This window comes from Ischnura elegans, chromosome 10 (assembly GCF_921293095.1).
Source record: "Ischnura elegans chromosome 10, ioIscEleg1.1, whole genome shotgun sequence".
NCBI lineage: Eukaryota > Metazoa > Arthropoda > Insecta > Odonata > Coenagrionidae > Ischnura > Ischnura elegans.
Window position 1 is genome coordinate 46,249,947 of NC_060255.1, and position 13,510 is coordinate 46,263,456.

The 13,510-nt window shown below is 35.4% G+C and overlaps 1 protein-coding gene across 4 annotated transcripts in view; it reads right to left on the bottom strand.

Moving 5' to 3' along the window:
* The window catches only part of LOC124167301 (unconventional myosin-IXa-like), a 73,827-nt gene that overhangs the window by 9,583 nt on the left and 50,734 nt on the right, over window positions 1-13,510 (bottom strand). For all 4 annotated transcript variants that reach the window (XM_046545249.1, XM_046545252.1, XM_046545253.1 and 1 more), the window contains 9 exons: window positions 11,596-11,766; window positions 10,690-10,814; window positions 9,972-10,133; window positions 7,973-8,800; window positions 4,724-4,971; window positions 4,469-4,642; window positions 3,324-3,603; window positions 2,732-2,982; window positions 1,989-2,257 (listed from right to left, as the gene is read on the bottom strand). In XM_046545249.1, the coding sequence (XP_046401205.1) occupies window positions 1,989-2,257; window positions 2,732-2,982; window positions 3,324-3,603; window positions 4,469-4,642; window positions 4,724-4,971; window positions 7,973-8,800; window positions 9,972-10,133; window positions 10,690-10,814; window positions 11,596-11,766 (2,508 nt within the window). The remainder of the gene's footprint in view (window positions 1-1,988; window positions 2,258-2,731; window positions 2,983-3,323; window positions 3,604-4,468; window positions 4,643-4,723; window positions 4,972-7,972; window positions 8,801-9,971; window positions 10,134-10,689; window positions 10,815-11,595; window positions 11,767-13,510) is intronic.

Below are 13,510 nucleotides of genomic sequence, written 5' to 3' on the forward strand. Positions count from 1 at the left end.
ACATTCATAGTAAATCTTCTCAACACAAATAGTGACGAAATCCACATTAAGACATTTGGAGTTGATACTGGATCTTTAGAAATGCAATTGATCGATTTAAAAAGTAAAGCTTTGTGGAGTGGAAAATTTACAGAGTTGAAAAGCAAGATGGAAGAGTTGAAGGTCCAGAAATATATGTACGTAACGCAACAAAAATGGACAGCTTTAAAAGAATTGCCGCGGGTTGAGGCACTTATATTCGACGCATGGAATAGTCTTCCAGATTGCTACAGTGAGGTGAAGAAGTTGGCATTTGGAGTACTGACAATCTTCGGATCGACATATTCGTGCGAGCAAGCGTTCTCTTGCATGAATGTAATTAAAAGTAAAGTAAGAAGCCAACTAACAAATGAAAATTTGGAGTCGTGTATGAAACTTAAAACAACAAGTTATGAGCCAAATTTATCCGAACTTTCTAAAACCATGCAAAGTCAACGCTCCCATTGAATTTGTTTGTTTTTATTTTTAAGTACAAGTTACATTGTTTAATAAAGTTTAAATTTTTGAAATGTATGTTATTGTTTGTTTTTATTTTCACATCGATAGGACATGTGCTTGCAGAGCAACACTTTGCCAATTTCAAAGAAGTTAAAAAATGGGTTAATTAATGGTTTGACTCACAGGAGTTACAATTCTTTTAGAATGTTATCCATAAATTACTTCAGAGATGGTAAGATATCTAGAATCGAATGATCATTACTTTGATTAAATAAATTTTAAGTAAATACTTGAAATAACGTGTTTTATTTTGCGAAAAATCCGGTAAAGACTTTTACACACACCTGATATATTACCTAATTTGTTGTAAAAAACACTACTTATATAAGAATACATAGATAATTTTCTTATGAATAAATAGATTCGTTTTTTTTATAAAAAAAATATTTATGCGAGTGATATTTATGGTAGGCAAGAAAAATTTTTGTGGCTCTTTAAAACTTTGAAATTTTGTAAATTGTAATTTTTGGCTCTTCCGACTCAAAAGGTTGCCGACCCCTGGCCTAGGTGAAATATTGTACCATTAACAGGAAAAAGTGCAAGGTTTGTCAATACTGCTCGTAGATCCACGATGTTAACAAAACAGAGGACTGAGAACAACTGAATTTTTGAAGCACTGAGCCACACTTGCTGTCTTCTGATAGGCAAAGGGTAAGTCAAGTGCTAAGGAGCTTTCCCTTCGCTCCCCTACATTGGTTAAGCCACAGCCATTGAGCAGCAAAAATATTTTGAACCCCCTATTTGTATTCGCAAGTCAATTAAAAATAAGTTTTGGAGATACATTCTCATCTTTATAAACTTAAATTAGCATATGACTTTTCCTATCTTTGATAATTTCACTTCGGCTGATAATTTCAAGTTATTATTAAATTCAAATTATTTTAACATTCCTAACACATTATCAAAATGTTAGATATGGCAGGTGAATTATAACAACCCTTGTGGGTTAAAAATGACGAATGTAAGAGCTAATGGTTTTATGCCAACCTATTTTCACTTCAGGAGGAACTACAGGTTAATAGCATAACAATGGAGTTTTATTGACATTACAGTATGAATAGGGAATATTCTGGTCCATGTACAAGGAGGTCCTAAGTGCTTGAAAAAGAAACTTAAAACATATACTTTTCACCCATACTGCTTAAGAAAGTTATACTTTCAAGGCCTGTTTACACGGTACATTAACACGTAACATACCCATATTGGTTAAAACTATTTTTGCATCTCAATTTTCAACAACATCAAACCAATAAAAAAATCATGAGTTCTTTTCATCTATTTCATTTGTACACTGCCAACTGATTCAACACAGTATCACATTCATATCAAATATTTTTCTGGGTACTCACACTACATTGATTCCCAATATTCATACATCCTTATTTTCAAATCCATTATTCAACTAATTGCACAAATTTTCACAAATTACTGATGAATGACAAGTTACATACCTGGCTAAGTGGAAAATTAATCTCTCCATGAGATCAAAATTTGGTTTAGGAAGTTTCTTCAGAATGGCAAAAAGCGTAGAAACCCTATCCTTTGGGTCAGTGAGGTCAGCAGAACGAACGAAGTCCTCATAGCCCTCGAATGTAAGCAAAGGTTCGGGCATTTCCCTAAACAGGCTCTTGAGCACAGATGCTAGGACGTGCACTTGATAACATTCCAAATTCACCAGGTCTACACCTTCATCTTCTATGCGTGCTTTCAGTTCACGAACCTGTGGATTAAAACAATAGTTATACTTCAATAAGATAATGATACATTCCAAGACTATCATTGTCCTAAGATCCAGATTTACAACATTAATTATTTCTACCAAAACCAAGAGAGTTGATAGACACCCTAGGATATAGTTCCATGCCAGACTTTACGCGTAATAATGCAATCTTAAGGAAATAAATTAACTAAATAAATCTGAGTGCTCAGCTTACATGCTTTTTAAAATGTAATTACATATTGTCTAGTTGTGGTGCATTTTGCTCATGTCTATTTATATGAGCCTAAGCTGCCTTTTATCTGTTAATATTTAATATTTGTATTCTTGACAGGATTGCCATAAATAAGGTCCATTGACAGGCGTTACGCCTAATGGAAATTTGATGTTCCATTAATTGATCGCTAATAATTTACTTTACTCACACTTTAAATAAATAATTACACAAGGATACTGGCTTTTCTTGCAATTACTCACCTTGGAGCTTACACCAGACTTCCTATATATACCCTCCGTGTAAAGCCCATACATTTCGATTGTAGTAATTAACCGGTCCACCACTAGAGGCACACTAGCTCCTTCTCCAAAAAACAGCAGGGAAAGAGGAGCCCCAAACACCCTCTTTTTCCCACCTGCGCCACTGTTCATATAATCTTCTTTGGATCCATCTTTGCCACACTCCACAGTCACCTTGGAGTAACACTTCTTGTGACACGTCAATTTACAATCTAAGAATAGAATGGAAAGGAATAACTAAATATTTTTATGAAAACCTTGCACACTATGGATTTTCAGATAAACATTCCCAAATCTACACGAGACTCGAGCACAGCCAATATATTAAAGTTTAAAAGTTCAAGGGTATGGACAGTGATCACTCTTACAATTAAGTCTTCAGTTCTATTTTAATACTTCAAGATCAATTCTTCCATTGAAGTACCAATAAAAAAATGTCAATTCAAAATTCATCTCCTTATCTTCCTTAATAAAAACTACTTAGCATAAACACAGCAGTAAAGGTAAAAAACAAAAAAAATTATAACTTAAGAGAATATAGAAAAGCTCTTACTCTGACAAACGAGTCCTCGTTCTATTGGCCACATGAAGAAAGATGTACAGATCTCACATGCAGTGGGAATATTGATGATTGTCAATAAAAATGTATGCCCAGAGAAAATGATTGGGTCCTCAATCTTCCTTTTCTTCTCTTTTTTTCTTTTCGCTTTGGGCTTCTCATCCAGTCGATTGAGATTCATAAACTCATTCATGAAACCACGGAATGCATTTACACCCATTGTCACAGGGAAGTCCTCATGTGTATTATCCTGGTTACATACAGTCTCCATCACCTAGGAAAAGAATAGGAAAACATATAAGAGTAGGGATTAGTTTAATTAATTCTCTCAATACCGGGTGCACAGCAGGATGACATTAGAAAATTAAAAGAGATTTCCAGGTTCTCCAGAAAAATTTTTTATTTGTCCAGCAAAAATAATGTTTTTTTTTGCTAATTATTTGAGAATGTTTGGTATTATTCGGATAGTTACAATGAAGGGTTATTAAACAGCATAATTGGAAGAAAATAAACTAAATTGTCATAGTGCAAAACTTTTACATAGTTCAAGAAAATAAAATTGCTACCCTCAATAGATTTAAATGATGTCATGCTACCCATCAGGACTAAGGTATTATATGACAGCCAGACTTTGCTATTAATACCTTATGAATATATAAAAGAATCAACAGCTTAAATAACTGAGGGATTTGAATAATCCCTAGGGCATTCATCATGAGTGGATAAAAGGAAAAAGACTACATGAACATTAGCAACAGAAAGAATGTTAATAAAAATGTGACACTGCAAGAGAAACTTGACTGCATAACCAGCTGAAAAAGGCACACAGCTTCCATAACTGTTTTATAAATTCACACCACAGAAAATACTAGAGTAAATTCAATATTTCTACAAGTCCCCACATATTTCCTGCAAAAATTCCCTGAGACTTCCTGGTTTCCAGTGTTCCCAGAGATAATAACATTTGGTTAATATAATTATCTTCACCGTCTTCATCACATCTGCATTCATCAACACAATAAATCTTTTCACGTTGCAGACAATAGATTCAACTGACACAGTGATTAACCTTAATGATTTAAACTAGAAAAAGAAGGACAGTAGTAAATATGAAAGACCGAATATATTGCATTACTTACATGCAGAAAGTTGGCGATCAGATCTTTATACTTGATATTAAGAGCTTCAGCTCCTTGCTTATTCACAATGCTGTAGGTGGCAACCAAATTGTCTTTGAACTCTCGCAGAGCCTGCTTAAAGACCCTATCAACTTGGCTGGGCTTGTGACCCTCTTCACTCTCTATCTTGTATATCTGAAATTTGAAAAATATTAGAAAGGGTAAGACTAAATACTAGTTGCACTTCCAAATAATGTGATTTGGCAGGTAAAAAACCTTTTTGGTGATGAAGTCTTGCATTAACTGAAGCTCTCTTGCATCTGATATGATCTTGTCTGTGCTGTCCGTGAATTCAGACGTCCCGGTGAGACTGAATTTTCCAGGCTTGTTCATGTCATATGGCGTTCGGGAATGCTTCCGATATTTCCGCCGGCCAGGCTTCCCACCACCAGAAGATTGTTGACATGGCATTTGGTGGACACCTCCATTTTGAATACATTTGGTGTGAAATATCTGTTTACAATCTGAAGGGAGAAAAACATCAGAATCAAATTTAAGAAATAAAACACAAACCCTGAATAAAAAAATAAGTATTGCCTTCTAAGTCAGTGTCACTAGTAATTTCACAAGGAACATACTTATGCATTGGTGAAAAATGCACCAGCTGGAATTCCAAACCCAAGGCCTGGTATGGTATCTGAGAAATTTATCCATCCCCACTATAAGTACAAATAGGCACTCCGTTGAAGAAGAATTGGGGTATGACTGGAAGCATACACCACTCATTCATAGCAATATGGCGAGCTGTGTTCAAATCTCTATCTATTCAAAGGATTTCTTAAAAGAAATTCTTGGTGTACAATAAATATGCACCCAGAGAAGATACCTCGAGTTATCCTTATGGTCTGCATACAAGGGGATGAAGAACAACTAACTCTGGCCTATATATTGAGGATACTTTCATTTAAAAACTCATAAACTGACATTTCACCCTATATCTAATCTGTCAAAAGAAACAAATAGCTGTCACAAAAATTTTCATTGATGTGCAGCTTTAATTCTTTACTTTAGCTCTTTATGTAAAGTAACAAAGCTTAAATAACACAAGAAAATAAATGACAATCGGCATTCAATTAAATGCCCGTACTTGTTCTTGAAGTCACTGATGATATTGTCACACCACGAAGCTTAGCATCATCATACCTGCATTATGTTTACAACAATCAAGTGTCTCATAAGTTTATGTCCTTGGGATTGAAGTATAACCAAAATTATTACTTACGTTGAAAAGGCTTTTTCCTTCAAGGATTAGTTACACAATGAGCAAGCCAAATCATGAAACATGTAGTAGAGCATTTTTCTGGAGTCATTTAAATATTAAAGGCAGTTTAGAGAACTGTGGTCACCTTGCTTGATATGGCAAATGTTTAATAGTCACTGACAAAATATAAGGATAGGGAAATTCTATGTGACTACAAGGGCTAAATTTTTTGGACCTTCAGCAAGTACTTTAATTGCACCAGCCTGCCATAAACCATTCTGGGCCATACATTGTGGGCCATCTCCTTCTCCAATACTCTCCTCTCTCAAGGGTATAAAAGGGATCTTCACATGTGTTCAAGCGTCTTGTACCAGATGATGGCTCAGTGAGCCGAAACGCGTTGTACGCATTAAAAATTCTTGTGGAAAAGTGCTACGACCTTTCATTTACTTAAATATGTCTAACTTCCACCAATTGAAGCCTGAATCTGTTGAACCCATACATTGTGATAAACTTCGACAAGAAAGTTAGCCACTCAATAGGATAAGCCTCAAAAAGGATGTATACATGTATATAGCCTCTGATATAATTATTGCATGTATCTTTTAACACCTGCAGGAGTTACGATACTGAAAAAAACATCCACTTTATACAACTGGCTTGGGTAAATCATTAACTACCATCAGATCCAAAATTTACTTATCTAAACTAGACATTAACTGGCATTTAACTTTTCAAAATAACCATCACCATTAGCTGGGATTTTCTTCTGCATTAATACAAGCCTCACTAATGGCAAACATACATTGTCACACAGAAAAGAATGGGCATCAGCTGAGGCCACTGTTTAGGGTGGGAGAGGGACCATAGAAAACGCATCTGGGAAGGGTACTTGGCCACGTTTCAAGACCCAAATCAGAGGGAGGCAAGACCCTTTCCAGGTCAATTCTGCCAGACTGTCAAACCCAGATGCAGCCAGTGTGCAACACTTTTCCTAGATTGTAATTAATCAATCACTTCAAACTATTGAATAGAGAATTCATTGACCAGTGCTCTGCTGAGAGCTGGCAAATTTTACATGGATTTCTGGCACTAACATAAATGGAGTTGTCTACTACCTTTATCTGCAATTTATGAAGTAGATTTTGAGATACGGACTAATACCAACAATAGTAAATATCAACTTCATTAGTTGATTCTAAAATATTATGTCCAAGAAATCTTAAATACTTCATTTTAATGATTCATACTATCAGGTTTGCTAGTGATAACTGTTTGAAAATATAATTGTTACACCAAAACACTGACTGAAACCACAGGTCAGTTTACAGATGAGAAGCATAAGAACCTTTGCCAAAGAAAGGCAAAAAAATCTTTTGTGGAGGGGATGGAATAGTGGGGTCACCACTCTGGAAAGTACTTTTCTTTATAAGTCTCTCCATACAGAGCTTGCAATATCTCTCCACTGATGCTTATTAAGCTCAGAATACATTTCCGAAAAGATCAATGTTGAAAAACCAAAACAAAAAATTAATCAGCTGACATATGAAGTTTTTCTTTAAAGTATTAAAACTATACCAAATCAGGCCTCAAAGTATCATTGGAATCAGTTTTATTTTATCTCTTACATTCATCGTATTAAGAGTATGCCAGTCAAGGAGAATGTATCTCTAAGGAAGCTCCTATGTGCAAAAAAAACTTAAAGTAAAATATAAAAAAGGAATTTAAGTATACTGGAACTAGCCACTGTGATAACTTTACGGAGTCACCTGAAATGCACAAATTGTGCGAAAAATCCTGAGAAAAAATTATTCGCCTTGACCAGGATTCGAACCCGGATGTCTCGATTGCCAGCCAAGTGCTTTAGCCAGTTAAGCTACCAAGGCGTCATTCTCCCCAGTGGAAATTTGAGGACCTTGTCCATCAAAGCAGAGAAATAATTTTTATCGGACTTCATGAACTTCCTTCTAAAATACGCAAAGAAAGATTCTCTTGATATTATAAGCAAGAAAAAACTGTTCGAAGTGTAATTGAAAGAGTCAATTAATTCTGCAATGATTTTTCTTAAAATGAAATCTTCCTTTGCTGAACACACAAGACAAGTCTTATTATCAATTTGCATTTTTGAATGGATAAAACGTAGGAGACATAAATTTCAATGAAATAGATCTTTTAGCAATACACCCACCTGCATATCTATAAAGGAAACATAACAAGACACTTCTGCCCCATTAAATAAAAAAGCAGAAACAAATTACACTCACCTGTACACTTGTGACCCTGCGTTACAAAAGCATCCATTGACTTGGAACAAAAGTCACACTTGTCCTCCTTAGAGAACCTAGCAATCTTTCTAAAGCTGTGCCCGGCAAGTTTGAACATAGTGCCCTTCCATTCGATCTCTTGAGAAGAAGCCTCACATTTGGCTGGATCACTGTTCCTTCTCCTGAGATCAAGGTCCTTACGACTGGGACTATAGCCGAGGCCTTTGGCTGTGGGATTGGGTGTACAACTTTCTTCTGGCAAACTATCGGAGGGAACATTATGACTATCAATATGCATGGGCCAATCGGAGGGAGATGCTGAGAGGGGCTCAGTCCTTTCACTAGACTTCAGCCCATACTGAATGGAAGTCCGGCTACTTCCACCACTGTCCAGATCACGTGACATCTGCTGCGGTTCTGAACTCCAAAACCTTGAGTTGGGTGTGGATGATGGTATTCCAGCTCCCCCAGTGTGGTATGCTTCTGGGGGCCTCCCCTTCCTCCCAACCCTCACCCATGGCACCGGCTCCCTTGCTCCTCCCGTGACTCCTTCTTCATCACGTTGAACTGGCACTCTGTTGAGTGGCATGATGTGTGATGCCCGCATGATGGAAGACCTTCTCGGTGGCTCAATGGGAGCCATAGACACATTGTAGCAGTCATTGTTGTCCGTTCGCCTCCTCCAGCTAGGGTCTACCTCCTGCACGGGCAATGATGATTCGGAGAGTCGCTTCTCGTAACTTGGGGTGTCAGATTGATTCTCTTCCAGCTCGCTATCACTGTGATTTGAAGCACTGCCATCCCATTTTTGGGGTTTCCGGTTGCCACCTAATACAAGGAGAAGACAGTACAACATTGTTAGCAAATAGGTAAAATACAAAAAACAATTGGAGTGTTCATGATACTTTGATTTAGGGATCAATGGGTCAGAATTTGAAGCTACCAGTTTTGCCACAGTGAACTTATTTGACCTTCTAGTCAGGCCTTGCGTCAAGTCCCAATGCAAATATGTAGCAAATAAATAACTATGATAGATAAATAGCCAGTTTCTAAACAAAAATTATAATAAAAATTGACAAGATATTTATATTTCCATCGTCTCTTTGAAAAGTTTATCAATTACAATAACCAGTTTTTCAATAAAATTTTGCTTGAATAGCTTAAGTTAAGTTCTATTTAGATGTAAGAAGGTATCCAAAAAGGTTCTTAAGTGCCTCTCAATTCATCCCTGACACAATAACACCTCCACACAATGAACCCCCATGGAGCCAAATTTTAGATAAACCTCTCTATTTTAAAGTCATTTTCGGTCCCAGACCCTTCCAATGGAAAATGCATATAAAACAACCTCCCGTAATAAATCTCTCTAATTATGAAAACTCCTTAAAACAAAGTCTGTGATCAGGCCCAAAACAGGAAAAGTGTGTCTTCATAACTAATTTCTGTAACAGAAACATTGTACTTTGATAGAAACAGTTTATTTTCTCCATTGATATAGACATAATAAGAAGGGAGTAGAAGCAAGAAGGTATGCACTAACTCTCAGCAATAATAGGTCTGAGGTCTTATTTGCATAAAAAAAGTGGTTTTAATACATTCAGCAATAATTTTTTAACATTTTCTGTTAACCTTGTGGAATAAAAACTATAATTGAAGCACCAACTTTAAGATTGATGTCTACTCAATTCCCATCAGGTTGAAAGGAATTTGTTTTACCCATCAAAGTATTTTACCCATCTTTAAAGAATTTACCCATCAAAGTATTCATTCATTTGTCTGAGAAACTGAATACTCAAACGAAAACAGGCACTTATGTAAATGTGACACATAAACATAGATTACAAGCAAATTACTAAGGTAGAGACCAAAAAAAATTGAAAATTAAAACATTATGCATTTGAGACGAGCTTACTTCTTACCATTCACTTTCTATGAATAAAATGCCAATGCTTTCATTACAACTGGTTTCATAGTAGGAGTTGAAAGCAGAATTTCTTACCAACAAGAGCTTGTATTTGACGTTTTGCCCGGTGAAAGGGGTCCTTCACAGGAACTCCCTGTGGGTCTGAGTTCTTCTGATAGAGTGATGTTTTAGATGAGGATGTTGGAGGACCATAGGTCTTCCCCTCATCAAGTCTCAAGGCACTAACATTCAATGGATCTGTGAAGTTATAAATAAAGTAGATAAGCTTTTCAGCAGAAAAAAAATATTACTTGATTGTCACATAAAAAAGTACTCAAGAAAAATATAACTATCGGTAACTTATCACTTGTAATTAAAATGCACATTGTTAAGTCTGCTCTACATTGGTAAACAATGATAAATTGTATTTTACCAAAAGTTCCAAAATAAAAAATATCTTAATTAAACATTACCTAAGTCTCATACTTTTCCTTTATGCTATGCCCAGTAAAAATTCATTGTGAAATGTATGGCTATAAAAAAATACATAAACATACCCGTTGATCTGGTTTTTTGGAAATATCAAAACAGAGCAAAAATAAATGAAAAAGAGTAAAATGTTTGAATAGCCCTAAGGAATTTAAAATGACGGGAGCCGAAAAAAAGGCACAAATAGATGCAGCACGGAACACAAAAATGGCATGCGTAGCAAGAGACTAAAATGTCATTAATTTTCATCATAAATTATAAACAACAATCTGTATAATTAAAAAAAAATGTTTCTCTATATATCACATATTTTCTTAATTCTTACCAACTGCTTCACTGTAAGAAAGCCTCATGAGGTCAGAGCCAGGTTCTTTGCTCCTTTTCGGAGAAGCTTTCTTCTTTATTTTCCCTTGCGTATTACCAGCTGACTTGTATGAAACTTTGCCAACCCTAAAAATATTAAAAGTCATAATTATTTAAGGGAAAATGAACCCATTATTAACCTATTTTATGATAATTATTGTATTTGAAATTATTATTTTCATTAACACTCATTGAAATTAAATCTATAATTGAGGATATCATTTCCTCTTCTTAATTTTCAAAACACTTTACGGCATATTTGATGGCAAATAAGATGGCATATTTGAAGGCAAGACAAGCACCCTCATTTCTGTATGGCATACAAAAGAAAAATAGTCTGCACAAAGGCACAGCACCCTGACAGCTTATGTTAGTTCCTTTCAGATCTTATACTATTACATTAATCGAAGTGAAATACCCAACAAGCTTGATCGTATGACATAAGCTTAATGATAACAATAGCAATTATAACATTCTTCAATTGAATTATAAATATATATTAGTAAATATAAAGGAGTCAGTATTGAACACTGACCCATGGTGGTTGAACCTTCACATACAAGATATAGGTGATTTTTTTTGGACTATTATTTCAGAAAAAGGGTGTCTCTCATAAGCTGTCAAATAGATTAGGTACTTCAAAAATATAAGTTTTTCCTACCAAATTTATCTTAATTTTTACCCATTTATCTTAATTCCGTTCTCAAGTATTTTGATTATTCCTCTCGATTTAAAAAATTCTCAGTACAGGTATGAATGTACAGAACTCATACCTAAATATAGCTAAAAATGAAACACACAATTTCACAGAAGAAAATAAAAACAATCATAAAAAGTGATAAAAATTTTCATTAATCAATTCACGCACCTGGCCCAAGTTTTGTCTAGAGGATTAAAAGGGGACTCTTCACCAGCAAGATGTTTCCTTGGTTGGGGTGATGGATGCTTAGAAACCTTGGATATCTCTGGAAAGAGATTGTAGGATACAGACTCTCTATGTGGGACTTCAGCTTCACTATCTTCCTGGATTCCACTGCTTCTGTAATTTTAAAAACACAAAAAATGAAAAAAATGCGTAGGACAACAATAACTGGCAGGCATTTTGTGTTTCCAGCATTTGACAAGTTACATATATAGTAGAATCCTGATTTCATGTTTTTCAGGGGAGACAAAATTTAAAACACTAAATGCAGAAAAACATTGAATGAGGACATACCAAGTACAAAATTCAAACCGTCAAGTTTTTGAGTCTGTAACAATTGTAACGACTTTCTATGAAATAAAAAATATCATTTTAATTCAGTAAAAGGTGTTGTGCGACAATAAAATTTTTCATCCCAAAAATGAGCTATTCCCTAAAAAGGAAAGATACTTTTCAGACCTCAGCTCAAAAATAGTTGGTAAAATTAAATATGATAAGCAATTTGAAGAAGATATTATAAGAGAAAAATTATATCAATAAACTTAAAAATCCCCACATAGAATGATGCTTATCAACATCCATGATTCCATTTTTATGCACTTTTCAGAGGTCTGCATTAGGGATGGATGGATCCAGGATTTTTTTCGGATCCAGATCGGATACTTGATTTCAGATGTCGGATCTTTGGATATTTTCGGATCCAAATACATTTTTAATTGCCTACTATAAAACGAAGTAATTACAGTAAACTCTCGATTACATGAAGCAGGATATTAACAAGTTTTCGATTATACGAACTGATATTGCAGTCCCGGCAAAAAGCCTATGGTAAATACATGGCGCTATTCGATTATACGAAGTTTCTATTATACGAAATGTTTTGAAATTACGAACCTTGGCTCGGTCCCCAGGAGCAAATGGCATTTGTTTATACTAACTACGGTGAAAAATTTGTCAACAAAACTAGTTACACTGGCATAAGTAGCTAAAAAAATCAGCGCTTCCGACTGTGGTTCATCAAAAGTGTGAAATCGTAAATGATAGTGCAACTTTGTAGACAAAGGATTCGCCTAAAACCTCACGGTGGGAATTTAGGGGAAGTAGGAATTCAGTACAAATATCGTAACTGACATAATGCCCCTATTTACGTGCCTATTCTTTCAATATGGCGGAGAAAGAAACACGAAAACTAAATAAGGTTAAGGTACAGGTTTTTACGTATCATTTTAGGGAATTCACGCAAGTGAACCAATACTTCACACATGTTGAGAAATGATATAACGTCTCTTGTAGGAAAACAATCAACATGGATAATAACATTTCTCTCTTTTGTTCTCCGATAATGGAAGATGTTTGTTTCTCCTGTCATTTTCCGGTTGGAACCTTGCTCCTGTCAGGATAAAAGAAGAGAGACATACCATATGAACATGGACCTCACACCCGGTATGAAGAACATGGTCCTGATGAAGAATTAAGTCTTTCATTGCAACATCTGCAAAGATGATGGAGCACAGTAGCCGGATGGAGAACTAAAACAGAATTTACTTCAAATATTCGCCTGAAGATAATCATAACTTACGTAATTTATGATCGTAACTTAATTTTAATGAAAATAACTAGTTGAAAAGATAGCACATTCAGCTGAAAATACGGAGTAACCCGAAATATTAACTTACGAAGGTTATTTTGGAAACGGGCTTAGACCCTTGTTTTTCTTTTTTTCTCGTCACTGAGCGATGGAGGGCGACATAAATGGCGGTTAGGCCGGCTGCCGCTGAATTTCTGTGGGTGTAGGAAACAATTATCTACCTTACGCATACTTAATAGTTGCTATTCGCTCCTAACCACAAATTTATAACAT